The sequence below is a fragment of the Staurois parvus genome, unplaced genomic scaffold, assembly GCF_062004578.1.
Source record: "Staurois parvus isolate SC_StPar_1 unplaced genomic scaffold, SC_StPar_1.0 ptg000540l, whole genome shotgun sequence".
NCBI classification, from domain to species: Eukaryota; Metazoa; Chordata; class Amphibia; order Anura; family Ranidae; genus Staurois; species Staurois parvus.
In genome coordinates this window covers 1,093,277-1,118,496 of record NW_028318336.1, presented here as the reverse complement: position 1 = coordinate 1,118,496, position 25,220 = coordinate 1,093,277, and the positions used below count along the sequence as shown (strand labels likewise).

At 46.3% G+C, this 25,220-nt stretch overlaps 1 protein-coding gene across 2 annotated transcripts in view; it reads right to left on the bottom strand.

Annotated features, from left to right (window-relative positions):
* The window catches only part of LOC149451425 (uncharacterized), a 36,082-nt gene extending 11,788 nt beyond the window's left edge, over nucleotides 1-24,294 (bottom strand). Inside the window, exons 1-2 of one of the 2 annotated variants that reach the window (XM_089690689.1) lie at nucleotides 24,097-24,294; nucleotides 2,551-2,684 (exon numbers count right to left, since the gene is read on the bottom strand). In XM_089690689.1, the coding sequence (XP_089546815.1) occupies nucleotides 2,551-2,601 (51 nt within the window). In that variant the 5' untranslated portion in view covers nucleotides 2,602-2,684; nucleotides 24,097-24,294. Of the gene's footprint in view, nucleotides 1-2,550; nucleotides 2,747-24,096 lie in introns of those variants that run through there. The other variant, XM_089690690.1, reaches the window with a different exon arrangement.
* Between the last annotated feature and the right edge of the window lie 926 nt (nucleotides 24,295-25,220).

Below are 25,220 nucleotides of genomic sequence, written 5' to 3'. Positions count from 1 at the left end.
CTGGATCATCCATATGGTCATTGACAAACTTCAGACGGGCCTGGACATGTGATGACTTGAGCAGGGGAACCTTCCGTGCAATGCATGATTTGAAACCATGACAGCGTAGTGTTCTACCGACAGTGACCTTTGAAACTGTGGTTCCAGCTCTCTTCATGTCATTGACCAGCTCCTCCCTTGTAGTTCTGGGCTGATTCCTCACCTTTCTTCATCAGTGATACCCCACGAGGTGAGATCTTGCATGGAGCCCCAGTCCGAGGGAGACTGACAGTCGTCTTTAGCCTCTTCCATTTTCTAACAATTGCTCCAACAGTTGATCTATTTTCACAAAGCTGCTTAGCAATTGCCCCGTAGCCCTTTCCAGCCTTGTCGAGGTCCACAATTTTGTCTCTGGTGTCTTTTGACAGCTCTTTGGTCTTGCCCATGGTAGTAGTTGGCGTCTGACTCACTGTTGGATGGAGAGGTGTCTTTAAAGAGCTCAGACAGGTGCTACTAAGTTAGATTAATGAGTGGAGTAGAGGTGGACTTTTTAAAGGCACAGTAACAGGTCTTTGAGAGCCAGAATTCTTGCTGTTTTTTAGGTGTTCAAATACTTATGTTCAGCAGTGCAAGACAAATAAATGCTTTAAAAATCATACAATTCTGTCTCTCAGAGTGGGAATGCCCCTACAATGTGAATTTCAGATCCCTCCATGATTTCTAAGTGGGAGAACTTGCAAAATCGCAGGGTGTTCAAATACTTCTGTTCCTCACTGTAGGCTCCACGCAGCTCTAGGCGGCTGCCATGTGTATACAGATTGTGATAGGAGTGACTTTGGGTGGGGGGCCCATGGAACACAGCTCACTTTGGAGAGGTGGGGAGACCCCTGTCTTAGCTCCCCATATCCCTCTTATGTGTAAGTCACCCTGTGCCTGTTAGGGGTGCAGGGTAAAATGTCCTGATATTGTGTAGACATATATAGGAGATAGGTGGGGGTTGTGGATTGTTTGGTGTTAAGTGATTGCATCCCATTGTTCTATTGTGTGTCTTGCTTGGGAGCAAACTATTATGGGATGTATGTGTTTGTGTATTGGCTTGGTGGGGGGTGTCTGCTGATGTGTTTCTTGTTGCTAGATTTGGTTTGCCCCGCCCTGTGTCCTTATGCAGGGAGGGGAGAATTGTTCCTTTGAATGTATATATCTTGTATCTGTGTTAAAATAAAACAGTCTATTTCCTAGTTTTCGTTCAAGGGTGGTGTCCGTGGATCTGTGTTCGGACAGGGAAGCGGGAGTCTAACGGAAATACCCTAGTGCAGTCGGGGGTCTGGTTCCGTTACTCAGATGTCTCATTCACACTGTACAGGCCTCAACTCCTGTGTAAATTAGGCCTAACTTGTTCCAGCAAACAGTTACACATCGTTGGTGTGGCAATGGGGGACCATGTCTGAGAAATGTATTTTGGTACAACTTGCACCCTCTATCAAAGGAGCACAAGGTGACACAACCCAGGAGCACAATTTTGCAGACAGTCATCACCCCATCTAAGGCTGGCCGTACATTATACAATTTTCGGTTCAATTTCTGCCCAATTTCTTTTAGATTTACCTTCAACTCAGGGGCGGACTGACAACTCATGGGGCCCCCGGGCAATAGGGGATCATGGGGCCCCTGTGTCCTTGCCCAAACTCAAAAAAGTCTATGAAAAAGGTACCAGGGGGATCTTATGGGGCAATTGAAAGTGTTGCTTAGGTTTGACCTCATATTATATGGTTATTGGTAAATCTAAAGCAAAATTCTCAAGACAATTGTATAATGTATGGCCAGACAAATGCCCCGTACACGCGATAAGAAAATCGTACGAAAAATTTCGCGGAACCGCTTATTTTCTCTTCGTTGATGAGCAGGATGTTTTAACCAATATAAGATAGTGCAGCGCTATCACAAAACCTTCAAAGTGACTAATATAAGATAGTGCAGGATGTTTTAATCGATAACGATATTGTGAATGAAAAAATCCGGTTGAACAACAGTGAAAAATGTTGTCGTTTCGCATATGAACGACCGATTTTCTATGCAGTAGTATGACGGTCGTACAAAAAAAATCTATCAAGCGCTATCACGCATGAGCGGAAACAGAAGATAACCCGGATGTTTATGTCCAAGGACTCTTCGTAAACACGAAAGCAAAATCCAAATGTTAAAAGCAGATTGGCCCAATGAGATGATGAAACCACAATTCTGCAGATTATATTTTATGTATCGCTATTTATGTATATAGGTCGTGTAATAAACGATATTATACTCATTGCCGGTAATCGTTGTGTATATCGCTCGTTCTGGCCGGAAGGGCGTGGCTACAAGGTCACACGCACACCGCGTCACTTCCACTTGTACGGAAGACGTCAACACTACGTATTGCCCGACAAACTATTTATTTTCAGATTGGTTAATGTGGGCCACGATTTCAACAAACGAGCGAACGCCTTGGATGGCCGATCGGTTGATTTTCTAATCATGTATTCCCACCTTAGGACAGAAAAGCCTACAGATTTCTTTTTTAAAGTCGGTCACCTTTAGGCTGGTGTCATCTTCCAGCGCTTTATCGTCTACTCCTTCCATCATGGTACCTTTCCGTGATATATCAGAGACTTGACCGGCCCGGTCTCTCTCTGTTCCTCTCCTCTGTCACCGTGAGGCAGGTACACCTGCAAGATACAAAGCACATAGATAACAAAACTTCCTTTTAAAAGCATTATTGCACGTACTTCTCAGAGGACGGTACTGAGCAGAGGACAATGGCACATTCAAATGACCCTTCTCTCTGTTTTGTTTCATAATACTGCCCTTGTTTATAGTGGATGCTCTGCTCCCTGCACATACAATCTGATTCAGACACTCTGTGTGGAGTATCTTTTGCGAGTTGACTATTATTTATTATTTCAGGTACTTCTATAGCGCCGTCAATTTACACAGCACTTTACATATATATTGTACATTCACATCAGTCCCTAACCCTCAAGGGGTGTACAATCTAAGGTCCCTAACCCTCAAGGGGCGTACAATCTAAGGTCCCTAACCCTCAAGGGGCGTACAATCTAAGGTCCCTAACCCTCAAGGGGCGTACAATCTAAGGTCCCTAACCCTCAAGGGGTGTACAATCTAAGGTCCCTAACCCTCAAGGGGCATACAATCTAAGGTCCCTAACCCTCAAGGGGCGTACAATCTAAGGTCCCTAACTCACATGCATACATACACATACTAGGGACAATTTAGACAGGAGCCTATTAACCTACCAGTATGTCTTTGGAGTGTGGGAAGAAAACCAGAGTACCCGGAGGAAACCCACGCAGGCACAGGGAGAACATGCAAACCCCAGGCAGGTGGTGCCGTGGTTGGGATTCGAACATGGGGCCCCCGGGTAATAGAGGATCATGGGGGCCCCTGTGTCCTCACCCACACTCAAACCACACCCAAAAAAGCCTATGAACAAAGACTTTGAAAGGTACCAAGGGCATCTCATTGGGGGCCCCGGGCAATAGAGGATGATGGGGGCCCCTGTGTCCTCACCCACACTCAAACCACACCCAAAAAACCTATGAACAAAGACTTTGAAAGGTACCAAGGGCATCTCATTGGGGGCCCCGGGCAATATAGGATGATGGGGGCCCCTGTGTCCTCACCCACACTCAAACTACACCCAAAAAAGCCTATGAAAGGTACCAAGGGCATCTCATGGGGGCCCCGGGCAATAGAGGATCATGGGAGCCCCTGTGTCCTCACCCACACCTAAAAAAGCCTATGAAAAAATCCTATGAAAGGTACCAGGAGTATCTCATGGAGTCCCCAGGCAATAGAGGATCATGGGGCACCTGTGTCCTCACCCACACTCAAACCACACCCAAAAAAACCTATGAACATAACTTATGAAAGGTACCAAAGGCATCTCATGGGGGCCCCGGGCAATAGAGGATGATGGGGGCCCCTGTGTCCTCACCCACACTCAAACCACACCCAAAAAAGCCTATGAAAGGTACCAGGGGTATCTCACGGAGCCCCCAGGCAATAGGGGATCATGGGGCCCCTGTGTCCTCACCCACACTCAAACTACACCCAAAAAAGCCTATGAAAGGTACCAAGGGCATCTCATGGGGGCCCCGGGCAATAAAGGATCATGGGGGCCCCTGTGTCCTCACCCACACTCAAACCTCACCTAAGAAAGCCTATGAAAAAATCCTATGAAAGGTACAAGGGGTATCTCATGGGGCCCCCAGGCAATAGGGGATCATTGGGCCCCTGTGTCCTCACCCACACTCAAGCCACACCTAAAAAAGACTATGAAAAAAGCCTATGAAAGGTACAAGGGGTATCTCATGGGGCCCCCAGGCAATAGGGGATCATTGGGCCCCTGTGTCCTCACCCACACTCAAACTACACCCAAAAAAGCCTATGAAAGGTACCAAGGGCATCTCATGGGGGCCCCGGGCAATAGAGGATCATGGGGGCCCCTGTGTCCTCACCCACACTCAAACCGCACCCAAAAAAGCCTATGAAGAAAGCCTATGAAAGGTACCAAGGGAATCTCATGGGGCCCCCATGCAATACGGGATCATGGGGCCCCTGTGCCCTCACCCACACTCAAACCACACCCAAAAAAGACTATGAAAAAAGCCTATGAAAGGTACCAGGGGTATCTCATTGGGCCCCCAGGAAATAGGGGGTCATAAGGCCCCTGTGTCCTCACCCACACTCAAACCACACCCAAAAAAGCCTATGAAAAAAGCCTATGAAAGGTACCAAGGGCATCTTATGGGGCCCCCAGGCAATAGGGGATCATGGGGCCCCTGTGTCCTCACCCGCACTCAAACCACACCCAAAAAAGACTATGAAAAAAGCCTATGAAAGGTACCAAGGGCATCTCATGGGGCCCCCAAAGAAGCCTATGAAAGGTACCAGGGGTATCTCATGGGGCCCCCAGGCAATAGGGGATCATGGGGTCCCTGTGTCCTCACCCACACTCAAACCACACCCAAAAAAGAATATGAAAGGTACCAAGGGCATCTCATTGGACCCCCATGCAATAGGGGATCATGGGGCCCCTGTGCCCTCACCCACACTCAAACCAAACCCAAAAAAGACTATGAAAAAAGCCTATGAAAGGTGCCAGGAGTATCTCATGGGGGCCCCGGGCAATAAAGGATCATGGGGGCCCCTGTGTCCTCACCCACACTCAAACCTCACCTAAGAAAGCCTATGAAAAAATCCTATGAAAGGTACAAGGGGTATCTCATGGGGCCCCCAGGCAATAGGGGATCATTGGGCCCCTGTGTCCTCACCCACACTCAAGCCACACCTAAAAAAGACTATGAAAAAAGCCTATGAAAGGTACAAGGGGTATCTCATGGGGCCCCCAGGCAATAGGGGATCATTGGGCCCCTGTGTCCTCACCCACACTCAAACTACACCCAAAAAAGCCTATGAAAGGTACCAAGGGCATCTCATGGGGGCCCCGGGCAATAGAGGATCATGGGGGCCCCTGTGTCCTCACCCACACTCAAACCGCACCCAAAAAAGCCTATGAAGAAAGCCTATGAAAGGTACCAAGGGAATCTCATGGGGCCCCCATGCAATACGGGATCATGGGGCCCCTGTGCCCTCACCCACACTCAAACCACACCCAAAAAAGACTATGAAAAAAGCCTATGAAAGGTACCAGGGGTATCTCATTGGGCCCCCAGGAAATAGGGGGTCATAAGGCCCCTGTGTCCTCACCCACACTCAAACCACACCCAAAAAAGCCTATGAAAAAAGCCTATGAAAGGTACCAAGGGCATCTTATGGGGCCCCCAGGCAATAGGGGATCATGGGGCCCCTGTGTCCTCACCCGCACTCAAACCACACCCAAAAAAGACTATGAAAAAAGCCTATGAAAGGTACCAAGGGCATCTCATGGGGCCCCCAAAGAAGCCTATGAAAGGTACCAGGGGTATCTCATGGGGCCCCCAGGCAATAGGGGATCATGGGGTCCCTGTGTCCTCACCCACACTCAAACCACACCCAAAAAAGAATATGAAAGGTACCAAGGGCATCTCATTGGACCCCCATGCAATAGGGGATCATGGGGCCCCTGTGCCCTCACCCACACTCAAACCAAACCCAAAAAAGACTATGAAAAAAGCCTATGAAAGGTGCCAGGAGTATCTCATTGGGCCCCCAGGAAATAGGGGGTCATGGGGCCCCTGTGTCCTCACCCACACTCAAACCACACCCAAAAAAGCCTATGAAAAAAGCCTATGAAAGGTACCAGGGGTATCTCATGGGGCCCCCAGGCAATAGGGGATCATGGGGCCCCTGTGTCCTCACCCACACTCAAACCACACCCAAAAAAGCCTATGAAAAGAGCCTATGAAAGGTACCAAGGGCATCTCATGGGGGCCCCAGGCAATAGGGGATCATGGGGCCCCTGTGTCCTCACCCACACTCAAAGCACACCCAAAAAAGCCTATAAAAGGTACCAGGGGCATTTCATGGGGCTCCCTACTGACCCCGGGCCCTCGGGCAATGCCCGGTTGCTCGAATGGTCAGCTTGCCCCTCTTGGGGGCAGTAAGCAAAAGAAAATAAAAGGACACACAAAAAAAATAATTTTGGCTTAGACATACTTTGAGCAAATCAGGTGTTGTTAGCCGGTTATCTCTGATATTCAGTGAGGGATATTGGCCGGTGTCTCGCAAGGTTGTTTTAATCTTTGTGTACGGCTAACCTAGCAATTGGGTCATTTCCAGCGGTACAATGCCAGAGGTTCCAGGCAATCAGAGGTACAGTGGGCTATTGTGACAGCACACAAACAATGGCTTATTCACAGGTGACTCTTCTACAAAAGCTCACAATGACAGCAGAGACGTAATATAGGAGACGCACAGTCGTTTCCCAGGACCTGAGCGCTCACAGTACAAACACTGGATGGATTTCAGTAGCCAAACTCCCATTTCTCTGCTCTTGGCTGACCTTTAAAAGGCAGCTAATGGCTTTTTCGTCTCAACGGTCTGAATGTACGATATCCCGATACCCGTGTGCAGGTTCTGCCTCATTGAGGAAGAAATCATAGGGTTAATTATCTTTTTGGCCCATCCAGCTCCCACAAAGAATCTGTATTAAAGATGCCAGCCAATTTTTTTGGTTATCCTAAGCCTCTAAAAATAATAATGTGCATACAATAGACTTTTAAAAACAAATTGCTTCCATAGCCCTGCTAAACCTCCACCCTCCCCCCTCCATATCCAAATCCCAATTCAAGCTACTCTTGCAAATCACTACAGCAGCAAAGCAGATTGTGACCAAATCATGGAAGTCTCCATCTCTGTGCGTCCTAGCAGTTAAAAACAAGGTATCGCAAGCAATGATTCCCGCCAAAGTAGAAGCAACCATTAAAACACATCAATAAAGTGCAGCGCTAATAGTAATCACTCAATGTAAAATATGAAATAAAAATGATCCAAAAAGTGACAGTCCGTGCAGGTCTAGGTAAAACCAGTATTCATCAAGATCCAGTGTCGGTGCTCCAAAAATCATATGGTAAGAGTACGCACTCACCAGATGCGTACTGTTAATACGCATTAGAACAGTAGAGGTCCCCTCTAGGAATTTGGATGTGATCCTGGACAAGGATAATTCTCCCTCTGCATACAGGTGGTGCTGTTGGAGCTCTCAGATGGTAATGGAACTAGTCAGCCAGAGGCCCCTTTAGGGGTGGGTGGTTATGGAAGCCTATGTATCAGGAACTCCCCTCTCTGGATAGTTGTAAAATGCTGGATCCAAATGGCTCTGGAAATTAATTGCTCCACATGGGAAGCTGTCCCGGGCCCCCGAGTTGCCGTGTCCCTGGTGTTGTTATTCTTTAGCTTTGGCTCCCCGTCACTGGTCAGTTGTATATGATAGCCTCCCTAGCGGTCTGATTATGTCCGTATTTCTGTGCTCAAAGCGGTACATTTTTTTGCATGGAAATATGCCGTTTTTTTATTGTAGTCCTGTAATTTTTAGGAATAACTCACTGAAATCTGTCCGAACAAGAGTCTAGTAAACATCCCGGGGAGGATAAAATGTGAAACACGAAATCATAAATTATAATATAATAAATAATCATAAAAAATAGTAATACATTTAATTCAATAATATAATCAAACCAAAAACACTGAAATGTGAAATATAGCGCCAAGTTCGCACATCACTGAGCTCAGTCGCAGAATCGTTTTCAGTGTCTGATGAGGAATTTCCCCCACGAATCATTATCACTCAATTCTGCAAGTGGTTCTGATTTACTATCGCTGTTCTCTAGCCGGTCTAAAACCGCTTTTGACCTAAAGGGACGCTTTTTGGACGCCATGGACGTTTCTCAGTTTCCAGGCAGAAAGAACAGTAAAAATGCAGGCAGGGCGCCGGACAAAGCACTCGGGACACAATGTATGTGAAATGGTTTGATACAGGCAGGGGCGGACTGACAACTCATGGGGCCCCCGGGCAATAGGGGATCATGGGGCCCCTGTGTCCTTGCCCAAACTCAAAAAAGCCTATGAAAAAGGTACCAGGGGCATCTCATGGGGCCCCCTACTGACCCCGGGCCCTCGGGCAGTGCCCGAGTTTCCAAATGGTCAGTCCGCCCCTGGATACAGGAATGTTATACTATGTGATTTTAGTGTATTTAGTGAAAGTCACTTTTACAATTTTCACATTTCCCGCCAGTTCCGTCCCCCGTACGTCCCGACGTCGCAGGGAACTAAACCCAGAAGACAGATGCCGGCATCAGCCGGAGGACATTGCCGGGGACACTGCAGGGGGGACATCGCGGGAGCGCAGGACAAGGTAAGTGAAGAAGAGATCCCGGTGCAACGCTGCAGTGTATTCCCGAGTGTAGCTCGGGGGGGTTACCGCTTGTGGTGCTGAAACTTTACCCCGAGCTACACTCGGGAATACCGCCAGGGGGGTTAAGTTAACAACACCCCGAAAGCAGTCTGCAAAACTCAGAATCGGATTGCATTGGTGTGAATAGCTATGCGATCCAATTCTAGTGCGGACCCGAAAAAGGGTCCTGCACCTTTTTGGTGTGGGTGTGGTGCGATTTGAGCCATAGAAAGTGTACGGCTCCAATCGCACCATTCGCAAATCGCATATGATTCGCACAGGAATGTGGTGCGGTTCCTGTGCGAATCACACGCCATGTACCGCATCGCATTAGTGTGCCTTAGTGCTTTGAATTGAGGCTAGTAAGCACTATAGAGGGATATGCTTTGTTCATTTTTCATTTCAAGGTTTGTAACCACCACAAAAATTTGGAAGAGTTGCGCTCAATCAACATACATTATGCGATAGAGTTAAAGAGAAATGTCTGTCCGTAAAAAGCGATGTTTGCAAACACTTCATTACTTAAGACTTCAACTATAGCACACTATAATAAACCAATAAATGTCATCCTTTGCATTTAACCCCCCTGGCGGTATTCCCGAGTGTAGCTCGGGGTAGAGTTTCAGTACCAAAAACGGTAACCCCGAGCTACACTCAGGCTTACCATGCAGCGTTGCATAGGGAGTCCCTGCAGAGCTTACCTTGTCCTGCGCTCCCGCGATGCGTCCCCTGCAACGTCCCTGGCCATCTCCTCCGGCCGATGCCGGCATCCGGCTTCCGTGTTCCGGTCCCTGTGACGTCGGGACGTACAGGCGCCGGAACCGGCGGCAAATTTGAAATTTTTTAAAAATGTCATTTTTTAAAAAATGATTATTACATAGTAAAACATTCCTGTATCAAACCAGTTCACATACATTTTGTCCCGAGTGCTTTGTCCGGAGCCCTGCCTGCATTTTTACTGTTCTTTCTGCCTGGAAACTGAGAAACGTCCATGGCGTCCAAAAAGCGTCCCTTTAGGTCAAAAGCGGTTTTAGACCGGCTAGAGAACAGCGATAGCAAATCAGAACCACTTGCAGAATTGAGTGATAATGATTTGTGGGGGAAATTCCTCATCAGACACTGAAAACGATTCTGCGACTGAGCTCAGCGATGTGCGAACTTGGCGCTCTATTTCAAATTTCAGTGTTTTCGGTTTGATTATATTATTGAATTAAATGTATTATTATTATATTATTATTTTTTATGATTATTTATTAAATTATAATTTATGATTTCGTGTTTCAATTTTTATCATCCCCGGGATGTTTACTAGACTCTTGTTCGGACAGATTTCAGTGAGTTATTCCTAAGAATTACAGGACTACAATAAAAAAAATACATATTTCCATGCAAAAAAATGGTACCGCTTTCAGCACCAAAAATCTGAAATGATCATACCGCCAGGGAGGTTAAGACACACAGTCATACACACGGAAATAGAACAAGAATGGGGAAATATAACATTTTGCAACCTGCCAACAAAAGGGCGCAATTACAAACTGACGTCACGCCCCATGTCTGCCCTTGAAAGACAACAAGTGTGAAGGCAAGGAGGAAATAAGTAAATATTAAAGTACACACTAGGGAGAGTAAAGTAAATGAACTTTTCCTGCCAGCACCCACATTCCGTGCCAAGGAAGGAGACAAGGGCTCTGATTCATCAAGCTGTGATAGTACTTGAGCCGTATTTAATTTGCCTCTCAAGCAAAATCGTTGTGATAATATTGCATGAGAAGACACTATGCTTTAACCCCTCGCCCTCCTGAGGATTTACCCCCCTTCCTGACCAGGCCATTTTTTGCGATGCGTTACTTTAACTTACAATTGCGCGGTCATGCAACGCTGTACATAAATAAAATTTGTCTCGTATTTTTCCTCCAAATAGAGATTTCTTTTGGCGGTATGTGATTTCCTCTGCGGTTTTTATTGTTTGTACTATAAACAAAAAAAGACCGACAATTTCGAAAAAAATACAATATTTTTGAATTGTTGCTATTAAACATATAAAATAAAAAAAAATGTAAAAATAAAATTTATTCATACATTTAGGCCAAAATGTATTCTGCTACATGTCTTTGCTAAAAATAAAATCGCAATACGTGTAAATGAATTGATTTGCGTGAAAATTATAGCGTCTACAAATGGCGGTATAGATACTGGGATTTAAATTTTTCGTATACTAGTAATGGTGGTGATCACCGACTTACAGCGGGACTGCGGTGGGCATTCTGACACTGGGGGGGAACTGTCTTGGTGTCACTGACATCCCCTAATACAGTGATCAGTGCTAATGAAAAGCACTGACACTGTACTAATGGCACTGGGCAGGAAGGGATCAAAGGGTTAACTGTGTGCTGGGAGTGTTTTACTAAGGAGACAAGCTGTGCAGAGAGATACAAAGCAGCATATCCATGCTGACAGGAGAGAGACCAGTGATGTTTACACACAGACCTCTCCCCTGTCAGCTTTGCCGACAATCTCCAGGACTCAGTGATAGACATCCCCAGCAGCTAATAGCGGGCAGGGCGGTGTGAGTGTGCCCCCTAGCCGGAAATGTAAATCGCGTATATTTACGGGATTTTTGCACAGCCATACCACCCTGTAGCAGTACATCTGCTATAGAGCAGCGGGCAAGCGGTTAAAGTGTTCCTAAACCCACAACAGTACAATCAGTCAGTATATGCAGTAAAGCATGCTTGTTATACTCACTATGGAACCCAAGAGCTAATTCCTCCGCATTGTGTAAAAAGGCTGTTTAATCGCGTCTTCTCTGATCCTCCCCTTCTTCTTCTGTCCCCATAGAACAGAGCCTTGGGTGCAAGTTGCATATATTCAGTTTGGTGTGTATTGCTAGATAGGTTTTTTTTTTCTTGGGAGAGTGCATGTGATCAGCACAGAGCCAATCAGCACTGTCCAGACACAGGGTCAGGGGTCCTGCAGCCTCTTAGGACAGTCAGGGGAGAATGAAAACTCCTCCTACAAGCTTTAACCAGTGCTCTGCTGGACACTGATAGATGTCACAAGACTGCTATATACTGCTGATGAGAAAAGGCATGTAGCAATTTATACAGTATGTACTAAAATAATTGCATTTCCATGTTCTGTGTAATGTGGGAGATATAGTGAATGCAGGGTCCAGGGAGACCAGATATAGTGAATGCAGGCTTCGGGGAGACCAGATATAGTGAATGCAGGGTCCGGGGAGACCAGATATAGAGAATGCAGGGTCCGGGGAGAGCGGATATAGTGAATGCAGGGTCCGGGGAGACCGGATATAGTGAATGCAGGGTCCGGGGAGACCAGATATAGTGAATGCAGGGTCCATGGAGAGCGGATATAGTGAATGCAGGGTCCGGGGAGACCAGATATAGTGAATGCAGGGTCCGGGGGAGACCAGATATAGTGAATGCGGGGTCCTGGGAGACCGGATATAGTGAATGCAGGGTCCATGGAGAGCGGATATAGTGAATGCAGGGTCTGGGGAGACCAGATATAGTGAATGCAGGGTCCAGGGAGACCAGATATAGTGAATGCAGGCTCCGGGGAGACCAGATATAGTGAATGCGGGGTCCTGGGAGACCGGATATAGTGAATGCGGGGTCCGGGGAGACCAGATATAGTGAATGCAGGGTCCGGGGAGACCAGATATAGAGAATGCAGGGTCCATGGAGAGCGGATATAGTGAATGCAGGGTCCAGGGAGACCAGATATAGTGAATGCAGGGTCCATGGAGAGCGGATATAGTGAATGCAGGGTCCGGGGAGACCAGATATAGTGAATGCAGGGTCCGGAGGAGACCAGATATAGTGAATGCAGGGTCCAGGGAGAGCGAATATAGTGAACGCAAGGTCTGGGGGAGACCAGATATAGTGAATGCAGGGTCCGGGGAGAGCGGATATAGTGAATGCAGGGTCCGGGGATACCAGATATAGTGAATGCAGGGTCCTTGGAGACCAGATATAGTGAATGCAGGGTCCGGGGAGACCAGATATAGTGAATGCAGTGTCCGGGGAGACCAGATATAGTGAATGCAGGGTCCGGAGGAGACCATATATAGTGAATGCAGGGTCCATGGAGAGCGGATATAGTGAATGCAGGGTCCGGGGAGATCGGATATAGTGAATGCAGGGTCCAGGGAGAGCGAATATAGTGAATGCAGGGTCCAGGGAAAGCGGATATAGTGAATGCAGGGTCCAGGGAGACCGGATATAGTGAATGCAGGGTCCGGGGAGAGCGGATATAGTGAATGCAGGGTCCGGGGAGACCGGATATAGTGAATGCAGGGTCCGGGGAGACCGGATATAGTGAATGCAGGTTCCAGGGAGAGCGAATATAGTGAACGCAAGGTCCGGGGGAGACCAGGTATAGTGAATGCAGGGTCCGGGGAGACCAGATATAGTGAATGCAGGGTCTAGGGAGAGCGGGTATAGTGAATGCAGGGTCTGGGGAGACCGGACATAGTGAATGCAGGGTCCGGGGAGACCAGATATAGTGAATGCAGGGTCTGGGGAGACCAGATATAGTGAATGCAGGGTCCGTGGTTTAGTAACACTTTAGAGGGAAAATAGAATGGTTGTATAAAACTTGTTTATTTATATAAAATTTCTGTTCCACAAATAAAAATGTAATAAATCACAAATGATTCCCTAAGCACTATGGGTTAGCTATAGAAGCATCACAACAAGCAAAGCTCGCTTTTTTGTCTGATTGAAACTGGGTACTAGGCTGTCTGATAAGCATGGGATCCTGCTGACACCCAATGTCAGAGCAAGATTTTATACACGCAATAATTTTTAATGGACATAACAATAAAAAATAATAGTTTTTTTATATGTGTTATAGGTGCCTTTAAAGTATGCTGGGTCCTTAATCTTTGGTTTTTCAATAGTTTCTTGAAATGAGATGTGGCACCATTTGAGCTAGAACCTCAAGCCTGTACGCAGGTGCAATCTACATTCCCCACTGCAAGTGGCACTCATCCAGAATGGCAATGTAGTTGGAGGAGGAAGTCAAGAGAGACTGGGTTTCTATGTGATTCCCCTGGTCCACTGGAGCAGCGTTTTGGTTGGCTATTGTGGATCCAGGTGACCCTGGCAGCCATCTTGGGTCACGCAAAGTCTTTTGAAGTACCTGCCCCCGGGTTTTGGTTAGTGTAGTGACAGGATACCCATCTGTCAGGGACAGCACTAGAGGTAGGGAGAGGTTCCGGATGAGTAGGGAAAGCTTAGGGCCTACATCTGCAACTTCCGAAAGCTCCCCCTTTGGGTTCAACTGGCCAAGCTGCATTCTGTTCTCTTGGACGGGCTCTGTCTTCAGTGCAGACCAGGGGCAGACTGACCATTTGAGCATTTGGGCACTGCCCGAGGGCCCGGGGTCAGTAGGGGACCCTATGAAATGCCCCTGGTACTTTTTTTATAGGCTTTTTTGGGTGTGTTTTGAGTGTGGGCAAGGACACAGGGGCGCCATGATCCCCTATTGCCCGGGGGCCCCATGAGTTGTCAGTCCGCCCCTGGTTCAGACCTACACAAAGCTGAATCTTTGCTCCATTTGCTGTAAGTTCCTGGTCTCTGTGTGTTTTTGCAATCCGGGACTCTGTGCTTTCTGCCAAAACACACCGTGCTACAGCTACCCAGCAAGCTTTTCTAGAATTGTAATAAATCTGGGAGCCCAAGTGCCGGTGCTGTATGTTCCGAGATCCCAAGCTTCAGTGTGGCATCTTTCTGGGAGCCTAGGTATCAGTGTGTCATTGTTCTGGGTCCCCAAGTGTCAGTGTGATTTTGTTCTGGGAGCCCCAGAGCCAATGTGACATCATTCTGGGACACAATGAGGGTTATTTACTAAAACTGGAGAATGCAAATCCTGTTGCAATTCTGCAAAGACACCAATCAGCTTCCTGGGCTTTATTGCCAAAGCTTAAAGTTAGAAGCTGATTGGCTACCATGCACAGCTGTACCAGATTCTGAGTGCTCCAGTTTTAGTAAATCTCCCCCCAAAGTGTTCTGGGAGGCCAAATGCCAATGTCTCATCCAGGGGCGGACTGACAACTCATGGGGCCCCCGGGCAATAGGGGATCATGGGGCCCCTGTGTCCTCGCCCACACCCAAAAAAGCCTATGAAAAAAACAATGAAAGGTACCAGGGGCATCTCATGGGGCCCTCTACTGACCCCGGGCCCTCGGGCAGTGCCCGAGTGCTCAAATGGTCAGTCCGCCCCTGGTCTCATCTCATGTCTTGGGAACCCAAGTAAGACCTTGACTGTCGGTGTGTCATTATTCTGGAAGCTCAAGTGTTTAATTTAACATCATTCTGATACAAAGTATCAATTTATCATCTTTCTGGGACTCAGAGAGTCAGCCGGAAATTGTTCTAGAAGCCCAAGTGTCATTGTCCCATTATCCTTCATTCACCGCAAGTGTCAGTTCTAGGATATCAGGGCAAGAGTGCTGTTTTCTGAGCCCCAGAGTCATTTTTTGAACTCCAGATGTCAATGGGGGTTATTTACTAAATCTTGAGAGTACAAAATCTGGTGGAGCTCTGCATAGAAGCCAATCAGCTTCCAACTTTTATTGCCAAACCTTAATTGAACAAGCTGAAGTTAGAAGCTGGCTGGCTACCATGTACACATGCACCAGGTTCTGAGTGCTCCAGTTTTAGTAAATCTTCCCCAATGTGTCATTCTTGGATACAAGTGTCAGTTCTGGAAAGTCGAGTTTTAGGTCGCCTTTATTCAAATGTAGCACCCTTCTAGTTAGCTAGGGGGAGCTAGCTAATTATTTTTTTTAGATAGAAGGCTGATTAGCAATCTGGGTGATAGTCAGAGGGGTCAAATTCAGGTCAGGGCTGAAAGGCTCTGCAGATCAGCTCGCTGATACCTCCCCCTTCTCTAGAGACTTGGAGATGTTTCTAGAACTCAGTGGGCAGGGCTAAGGAGGAGCTGATCTGTACTCTTGAGGGATCCTGGCCAATCCCCAGGCAGGAGGCTTGGCATGGGGTCATGACAGCCACTAAGAGTGTCTGAGCCCAGTGGGAAGGGGCCTACCTGCAGGCTGGGACCTGGAAAGGAGGATCACTCAGCCTTACCAGTCCCTGGAGGGAGGACTACTTGTGGAGCCAGCAAAGGAGCCAGACCAGCAAAAGGCCTGAAGGCAGCCACTTACCTAAACCAGCTCACAGGAAAGAGACTGAATGAGTAATCCTACACCCCCTGGGCTAGCTAAAGGGGAAAAGAGCACTCTGATGGGAAACCTGATTAGCTCCAGGACTGTTCATCTGAAAGTGGCAGGCACTGGATCCCCTTGCCCCGGGAAATCCTCCAGACAGCTGGGTCTGGGGTGGTACACCAGGTGAGGCTGGAGAGCTCTCCAAGAAGAGACATTCTGTCTTTGGACATGTATATAGTTGCCAAGAAGTTGTCCTCAGTTTTCAGTTCCCTTGGGCATCCCATACACCTCTTACCCCACCCAAGTTCAATTCCCTAATAAAAACTGAAAATAACAAAGCTCAAGGACTGTTCACTGTCTCTGAAATGCAAGTCTGTGGGAAATCCATGTAGCCTGGCTGCGTGGGACTATAGGGGGACCCAAAACTTCAGCGACTGCTAAGGGGCTAGTGTTACACCAAGATGCCAGGAACCATCTGAAAACTCCTAATATGTAGTGCTGAAAACCAGTCCACACTGGTCCACACAACCAAAACACAACCGGTCAACAAGCATCTTCAAGAGGAAGTCAGCTTCGGCAATACACGTACATCTCTCATGTCAAATGTACCTTATACCAGACAAAGACTTCACAGATGGGGTGACCCTAAGCCCTGAATATTAAAGCTGCAATTCAAGTTAAAGTTTATGTGTTGTAAGAGTAGGCCCCAGTTAAACCTCAATGTATTCATTCACCTTGGACCTATGAAGTGTTTGGAGAGCGATGGTTCCTCTACTCTAACCTTGGCAATGACAGGGTTACTGCAATAACCATTCAGGGAGCTGCTACAGTCCTTATCGAAATACAAACAGTTCTTATCTTTCTTTGCACTTTAGGCAAGCTGAGCTTCATGTATCCAAGAACAAATGTTTCTTTTATGCTGATAAACATTTGATAAAAATGCCCAGAAATATCAGATAATTACTTGACCAGTGGGTATACACAAGACATACACGTCACATGTCTCAAACTTGCCAGAAAACCCCTAGCTGACTCTTCTACCAAAAATAATCCATTTGCTTGGATATTCTTTTGATATTCTCTTCCCCAAATAAGTTTAGGGTCCGGGTATTTATTAGGGCTCCATTCCCCATCTCTGTCAGTATAAGCATTTAGGTCAACACCTACTATACAGTACCTGAGTAGCACTACCTACTTTGGAGTTGCTGAGTTTTGAGTCCCCACCACAGATAGGCAACACCAGGGGCGGACTGACAACTCATGGGGCCCCTGGGCAATAGGGGATCATGGGGCCCCTGTGTCTTTGCCCAAACTCTAAAAAGCCTATGAAAAAGGTACCAGGGGCATCTCATGGGGCCCCCTACTGACCCTGGGCCCTCGGGCAGTGCCCGAGTTTCCAAATGGTCAGTCCGCCCCTGGGCAACACTCATTTTCTTCAGACCTCGCACATCGGAGAGAGTAAACAGTCCTTCAGCTTGGGTTTTATTAAGGGGTATTGAACTTGGATAGGATTGAGGTATGTATGGGATGCCTAAGGAAACTGCAACTTGAGGACAACTCCTTAGCAGCTATGTACAAGTCCACAGACAAATACCCGGAAACTGCCACTTTAGCCGAGCAGCTCCGGATGAGTAGCTAGTTGGGTTGGCTACGTGACTACCCTCTCCTCTTATGTGGCCCAGGCGGTGTGGGATTACTTGCTCAGTCATCTCCTGCAAACTTGTGGGTTGGTGTCTGACTTCAGGCCTTATGCTGGGCTGGCTCCTTCCCTGCTTCCAAGGCTGTCCTCTCAGGGGATGGTTGAGGCTGAGAGATCCTCCCTTCCAGCTCCTGCCAGCAGGTAGGCCCCACTCCTGGGCCCTCTCCCAAGCACCACACTCCATCCTTCACTCCATCTTCCACCCAACACTACTCCTACTGCTGATCAGGCTCATATTTACGGGCTGTTCTGGCCCCATGCCAAGCCTCCAGTTTGGGAATTGACCAAGATCCCCTAAGTATGCAGATCAGCCCATCCTCACCCCCACCCACTGCCTTCTAGAAACTTCTCAAGTTTCTAGAGCAGGGGGGGGGGGGGTATCAGGGAACTGATTTGCAGAGGCCTCAGCACTGACCTAAAAATGCCCTGACTGACTCACACCCAGGCTGACTCATCCCAGACTGCTACTCAGCCTCTCCCTAAAACCCGACTAGATTCCCCTAGCCCAGTGTTTCTCAACTCCAGTCCTCATGGACCCCCAACAGGTCATGTTTTCAGGATTTCCATTATTTTGCACAGGTGATTTGATCAGTTTCACTGCCTTAGTAATTACCACAGCTGTTTCATCTGAGGGAAATCCTGAAAACATGACCTGTTGGGGGTCCATGAGGACTGGAGTTGAGAAACACTGCCCTAGCTAAACCTGTTGGGCAATACACCTGCACAGAAATCAAAGAGCAGGGTCCATGCTGCTCACTGCTAGAGAAATTTGTTTTAGTACAGATGCACAAAGTTGACATGTATCAATGTAAGATGTGCAAAACTGGGGGGTTTATTTTATTTTTGTTTTTAATTTTAACAAAAATTTTGAGATTTTGGTGAAACTACACCATTTTTGGTAATGCATTTAAGCTGACTGAGATGGAGATATAAAAACAGCATTAACCCTAAACTAAAAATGTAATACATTGCACCTTAATAGTCATTAGATGTGGCTGCATTTGTTTTCTTTTTTAGGCTTTTTTCTCTCTGTTTTCACCTGGCGGTCTGGCAAGTAAATATACATCCTGTATTAGAGTACCTGTACTCTGGATGAAGGAGCACAGGGGGCAAGCCATTACCAGCTTGTAAAAGCATCTGATCAAGTCAATCTTGGTTCTTGATCAGATGCTTTTGGGGCCAGATGAGAGATATGGGGTCTAATAGACTCAAGATCTCTCCATAAAGAGGACCTGTCATGGCCTATGCTTTCACAAGGGATGTTGTTCACCCTTTATGATAGCAATAACGATGAAAAAAAAAAAATAACATAAATTTTTTTTAAAAGTGCCCCCATTCCCCAAGCTCACGTGTAAATGCGAACGCGCATGTAGGTCCTGCACACGTATGTAAATGGCGATCGCACCACACATGTGAGGTATCGCCGCAAACGTCAGAGAGCAATAATTCTAGTGCCAGACTTCCTGTGTAACTCTAAACTGGTAACATTTAAAGGCTTTTAGAGCGCCCCCTATGGAGATTTTTAGGTACCGTAGTATGGCGCCGTTCGGGGCGTGACATGTTAGGTATCTATTTACTTGGTGTAATGTCATCCTTTATATTTAAAAAAAAAAAAATGGTATTACAGTATATTGTGTTCGTGTTTACTAAAACTCATTCTAGTGTTTTGTTTACTGAAAATTTGCATTAAATAAACCACTGCGCAAATATCGTGCAACATAAACAATTGCAACAACAACCATTTTATTCTCCTGGGTCTCTACTTAATAAAATATATATTGTTTTGGGGTTCTAAGTAATTTTTTACATGTATGAGAGAAAAGTCAGAATTGGCCTGGACTGGAACTAGTTAAATACACTACCTTAACCACTTCCCATCCGACCCATGTATATAAACGGCCGGATGGTGGCAGTGCAGGGGCAGGTTGCCATTCATAAATGGTGCCCGCCATTTTGGATTGTGTGCGCTCCCTGGGAGCTGTACAGACCTCTGGTAATCTTCATCACTCCCCACAAGTAGTACAGTGTCACTATGGTGACGCTGTACTGCTAGCGTGACAGTATGTTAAAAAAACAAACACATAAATAATAATATAACAAAATAAAATAAAAATGTAAAAAAAAAAGTTTTTAAATTATAATATTTGGTTATAAATTAATTTTAGTTATTTTTTTTAAATACAAAGATAACTGAATACATTTTGGCCAAGATTTATGAAAAAAGATTATTTATTTGCAAAATGTTATAAGAAAAACACTTTTTTTCAAAATTTTTAGACTTTTTCATTTATATAGAAAAAAAATAAAAATCCCAGTGGTGAATAAATACCATCAAAATAAAGTTCTAGCTGTTTAAAAAAAATGCTAAAAAAATTCATATGGGTACAGTGTTGCATGACCGCGCAATCGTCATTCAAAGTGTGATAGTGCTGAAAGCTGAAAATTGGCCTGGACAGGAAGGGGGTAAAAGTGTCCGGACTGGAAGGGGGTGAAAATGTTCGGACTGGAAGGGGGTGAAAGTGTTCGGACTGGAAGGGGGGTGAAAGTGTCCGGACATGAAGTGTTTAAATTTTGTTATGCTCCACACAGCAAGGAGCGGCATGGCAGGGTTTGTCCTCCGCCTGTATCATCTGTACTAAAAATTGCCCCATTACTAGCTCCCAAACAAAAAAAAAAATCCTAAAGCAGACAAATGTAGGATGAAAAGAAAATAACGCTCCTTTTTCTTCTACGTTTGTCATCACATTTCTACATGATGCGGAAAACTACTTGAGTCTGAATGAGGCCTAATATCCCAACAGTTAATCTGACTGGTTTCTACATTTGGTTCTCAGCAATGGTCTGCAGTTTCAAAGATATTTCTCCTATGACCAATGTCCTTTAAGGCAAGGGTGTCATATTCAGAAGAGCATCCAGCACCTACAGCAGGGGCGGACTGACCATTTGGAAACTTGGGCACTGCCCGAGAGCCTGGGGTCAGTAGAGGGCCCCATGAGATGCCCCTGGTTCCTTTTTCATAGGCTTTTTTGTGTTGGGCAAAGATACAGGGGCCCCATGATCCCCTATTGCCCGGGGGCCCCATGAGTTGTCAGTCCGGCCCTGACCTACAGTATGTTGATGGGACTGCATTCTACCTGTGGTCATTCTTCTATTGGGGGGTAGGACAAGTAATTATGGGTCAATAGTAGTCCAGCATTTATCAACCTTTTCAACACAGAGGAGCCACTTGAAATAACTTTCTGGTCTCAGCCAACCCCTGCTAAAAAAAATACAGTATCTACAACACGTTGGTGTGATGGTCAGTGGGAAGAATGCTTCTTGCACTTGTGGTCATTGGGAAGAATTCCCCCCTTTCAGATAGCTAAAACGATCAATAGTTTCAGTGAGAACGTATCTGAGAGGCAGAAATTGCTCATTGCTCAAGGAACCCCTAGCAACCTCTGGGGGAACCCTAAGGTTACATGAAACCCTGGTTGAGAGACCTCGACGTAGTCTTTGAAGGGCCTCTAGGCAAGACCACCCACATGTGTACTGAGCTGTTTAACTCAGTATGAGTGTTTCAGAGGGCTATTGACAGGGGTCAGAGACAATGCATTTGAACAACTACCTTACTTTGAAAGGGAGGAATAGTCATGGCTGGGCCCCCTTGACCTCATGGGCTCAGGAGCATTTACACAGTCAGCACCCTAAGCTATGATGGTAAGTTTGTAGCAAAATATTATTTGAGTAGTAAAGTTAAAAAAAAATTAAAAAGCAAAATTTCAGGGACCTTTAAAAATGTTCTTCAGAGCACCATCCCATAGGTGGAAGACTTCAAACATTTTGGACCAATGTGTTTAATGAAGACTTGGGTGCTTTGCTGCAGCTTGCTTTTGAAAAGTCCTTAAGCTGGCCATACATGGCTAGATTTTCTTTTGAAGGTTCATAGAAAAATCATTCATCCGAATATTCTTTCTTTCCATCATAAAGTCATCACATTTTATTTGAAAGCCCCGAAAATTTAATCCAGACCTGCAATTTGAATGGAATCCCGTGCATTTTTAACAGGCTTCATTACAACGTGTATGATTTTTTCCCAAATGAAAATGACATTTTCTCATCACTATGGTTAAAAACAAACATCCATAGCCAATAGGAAAATGCCAAACTTTATGAATACAAACATTTTCAAACAAAATTCTGCTATTGTATGGCCAGCTTTAGTCAGGCTTGTCTGCTGGTTTACCTACCATAGACACTGTTCCATGGAACCATAGGGTTCCTCCAAAAGTTGCTAGGGATTTCTTGAGATGTGGCTGATTGGCCTCCAGATTGATGGTGTCTTCATATTTCCGGGGTCAACAGCACTAGGCAGAGCCAGCTGCATGACACCAATGACTGTCTGTAAGTCAGCCTTTCTTCCCATTGACCTCCAACGTAAGGGGCATTTTTTCCACTAACCCCCAATAAATTGATTTTAGTTGGGGTTCCCTGAGAACTGGGAATTATTTTATGGGCTCCTCTGGGGGAAAAGCTAAGAGATGACTGGTCACACATTGACTTGTAAATTATTTTTCACAGGAGGAAACTCAGGCGTGGTACGAAAATACGGACTTCTGACTTTTCTATGACTTTCCCTTAAGAGCAAGCATGTTTTAAGTCACTGACTCAATGACTGTGGAGATCCATTTTCTCTGTCCTGGTGGCCATTGCCACTTGAAACGAAAATGATGGGAATTTCTACATGTTACAGTTGTCACGAGAACAGGAGGTGAGGGGAAATCATCCAGTGGAGACACCTGTTGCCATGATAACTGTCTAAGAGGGGAATTTGCCCTCACTTGGGGCAGAAAGTAAAGAGAAATCTTCTCAATGGGACAGAGACAGAAAAAAATACCTTTAGGGGTTGTAACTGTTCCCTACTCTAGCCAAAACGAATGATGTATGGGCTGCCCTATGGCCGTCACGCAAAAAAATGTGCTCGGGTTCTCATTATGCCTAGTGTGAATGTGGCCTAGGGCCTCATTTACACTTGCTTTGTACTCTGATGAGCTACATTTGGAGCTTCAGAGAGCATTTGACAGACAATGAGGAGGCATTATATCACTTCCTCACCCCATGTTTAAACCACCTAAATGCTGGACTACCACGCCCAGGGGCGGACTGACCATTTGGAAACTTGGGCACTGCCCGAGGGCCCGGGGTCAGTAGGGGGCCCCATGAGATGCCCCTGGTACCTTTTTCATAGGCTTTTTTGAGTTTGGGCAAGGGCACAGGGGCCCCACGATCTCCTATTGCCCGGGGGCCCCATGAGTTGTCAGTCCGCCCCTGACCACCCCACAACTGTGTGTTGTTGCACGTGGTTGCACTGTGGCCCTATTCATTTGAATGGGTCACATTTGACTGGCAATAGTGCCCGCTGAGCAGGACGGGGGGGGGTATAATACCTGCTGCAGTATGTGTATACCCCAGGCCACTGCCTTTCCAGCTATAGGGAGAATGGTTAGTGAGTGGTAAAATGCATATCAACCATGGAGTTTTACTGCCCCCAAACGCAAGTGTAAACAAGCCCCCAAAAAATGCATTTAGAAACCTGCACAGGGCAGCACGGTGGTTTAATTGTTAGCTCTTCAACCTAGCAGCACTAGAGTTCTTGGTTTGAAGCCCAACCAGAATGGAGATTGCATGGTAGATTAACTGGCTCCTGTCTAAATTGGTCCTAGTGTGTATTGGCACCCTTCAAGCACTTAATATTTTTTGCACAGCACATATGCACTTCCTTCACTTGAGATTAGTATGGTTTAGGAACTCAGACTTGGCCTGAAAGTCATGCGGGGTAGGTCAGATGGCCTTATGGTCAGGTTTTCCCCCTACAGGGGAGCCCAACCTAGTATTTGGGTAGACCTTACCTTGGCAGGTCCCCTGAAGAATGGGGTCCCTGTGGTTTCAGCCACAGGAACCCTAGTCCATGTCAGGAGTCATCCTCCCTGGGGATCAGGGTCAAAGTCCATTCTCTTCACCATATGTACACCCTATGCACTTTTGTTGTGCTGACTTTTTTATTGCACCTGGTGTTTAGGTTCGAGAGTGCATACTGGTCCACAGATCGTAAAAAAATATATGTGTGTGGGATAGGGACCTTATATTGTAAGATCACTCAGGGACTGATGTGAATATGTAAAGCACCGTATAAATTGCCAGAACTATATAAATACCTGTAATAAATAAATAATGCACAAAACAAATCCTCTCAAATAAAATATAAATGCGTTTCTAAGAATGCAGGTGTAAATGAGCCCTTGTACCCAGCTATCCCTCTAACAAAGGAGAATAAAACAAAGTACATACCTTTAGTAGCGTTGCTCCATTAGTATCCTATACATTTCCTCCGACAGATTCGCTCCCTTGTCTTCTTCTACCTCCAGCTTGGAAGCAGAACCAGCTCGGTCTCAGCAGCCTCCAGGGATGGACAATCCTCGAGCTCAATGGTCTCCTTTGTCTATATGCACCGCACCTGTGTCAGCTCTGGAGGACAAGTCCTGCCTGTCCCAGGGAGCAGAGCGATTGTCCTTCAGTTCACAGGAGCTACCGGTGTCAAATTTGTAGTGTAACTTTTCATGCAAATCAAACTGGAGACAAGGAGAAACTGTGCAAACAGAGGCGTTCCCTGAGCTCTGCTGCTGCCTCATGGTCCAGAAATACCCAGCTGAATAGAAGACGCCACATGGCTCATCCCTGTAATACGAGGGAAGGCGAAAGCTGTGTGATACCATCGTAATTGTTACTTTGTAACTCATTAACGACAAAGAGAACCGGATTTGCATTGATAATGGTAGCAACTGAAGAGCATACACTCACCGGCCACTTTATTAGGTACACCTTGCTGGTACCGGACTGGACCCCCTGTTGACTTCAGAAATGCCTTCATTCTTCATGGTATAGATTCAACAAGGTGTCGGAAACATTCCTCAGAGATTTTGGTCCATATTGACATGAGTTACTGTTGCCGTTCTATCATCTCAATTCAATCTGCCTATTCTCTTCTAATATCAACAAGACATTTTCCTCCACATGACAAGGGTAGAATATACACCTTCCAACCTAACCAGGCCTGCTAGGCCATACCCTCCACCATCCCAGCTATACAAAATACACAAACCAAGTTTTTGGAGTCAAAATGGCCATAGCAGCCTTTTATTAACCAATAAATTATTTCAACATAAATAACATAACATTCCAAATTATAAACAGAGGAAAATATGGTGGTCCTTTGAGGGCCATAAACCAAACTTCACTTTTGCGGAAAACATTCCTTCAACTTAGGCCCCCAGCCGCAACCCACCGGTTTGGGGACAATCCTACTTATCCCCAGACGCAACCCACTGGCTCCTGGACAATCCTACTTATCCCCAGCTGCAACCCACTGGCTCCTGGACAATCCTACTTATCCCCAGCCGCAACCCACTGGCTCC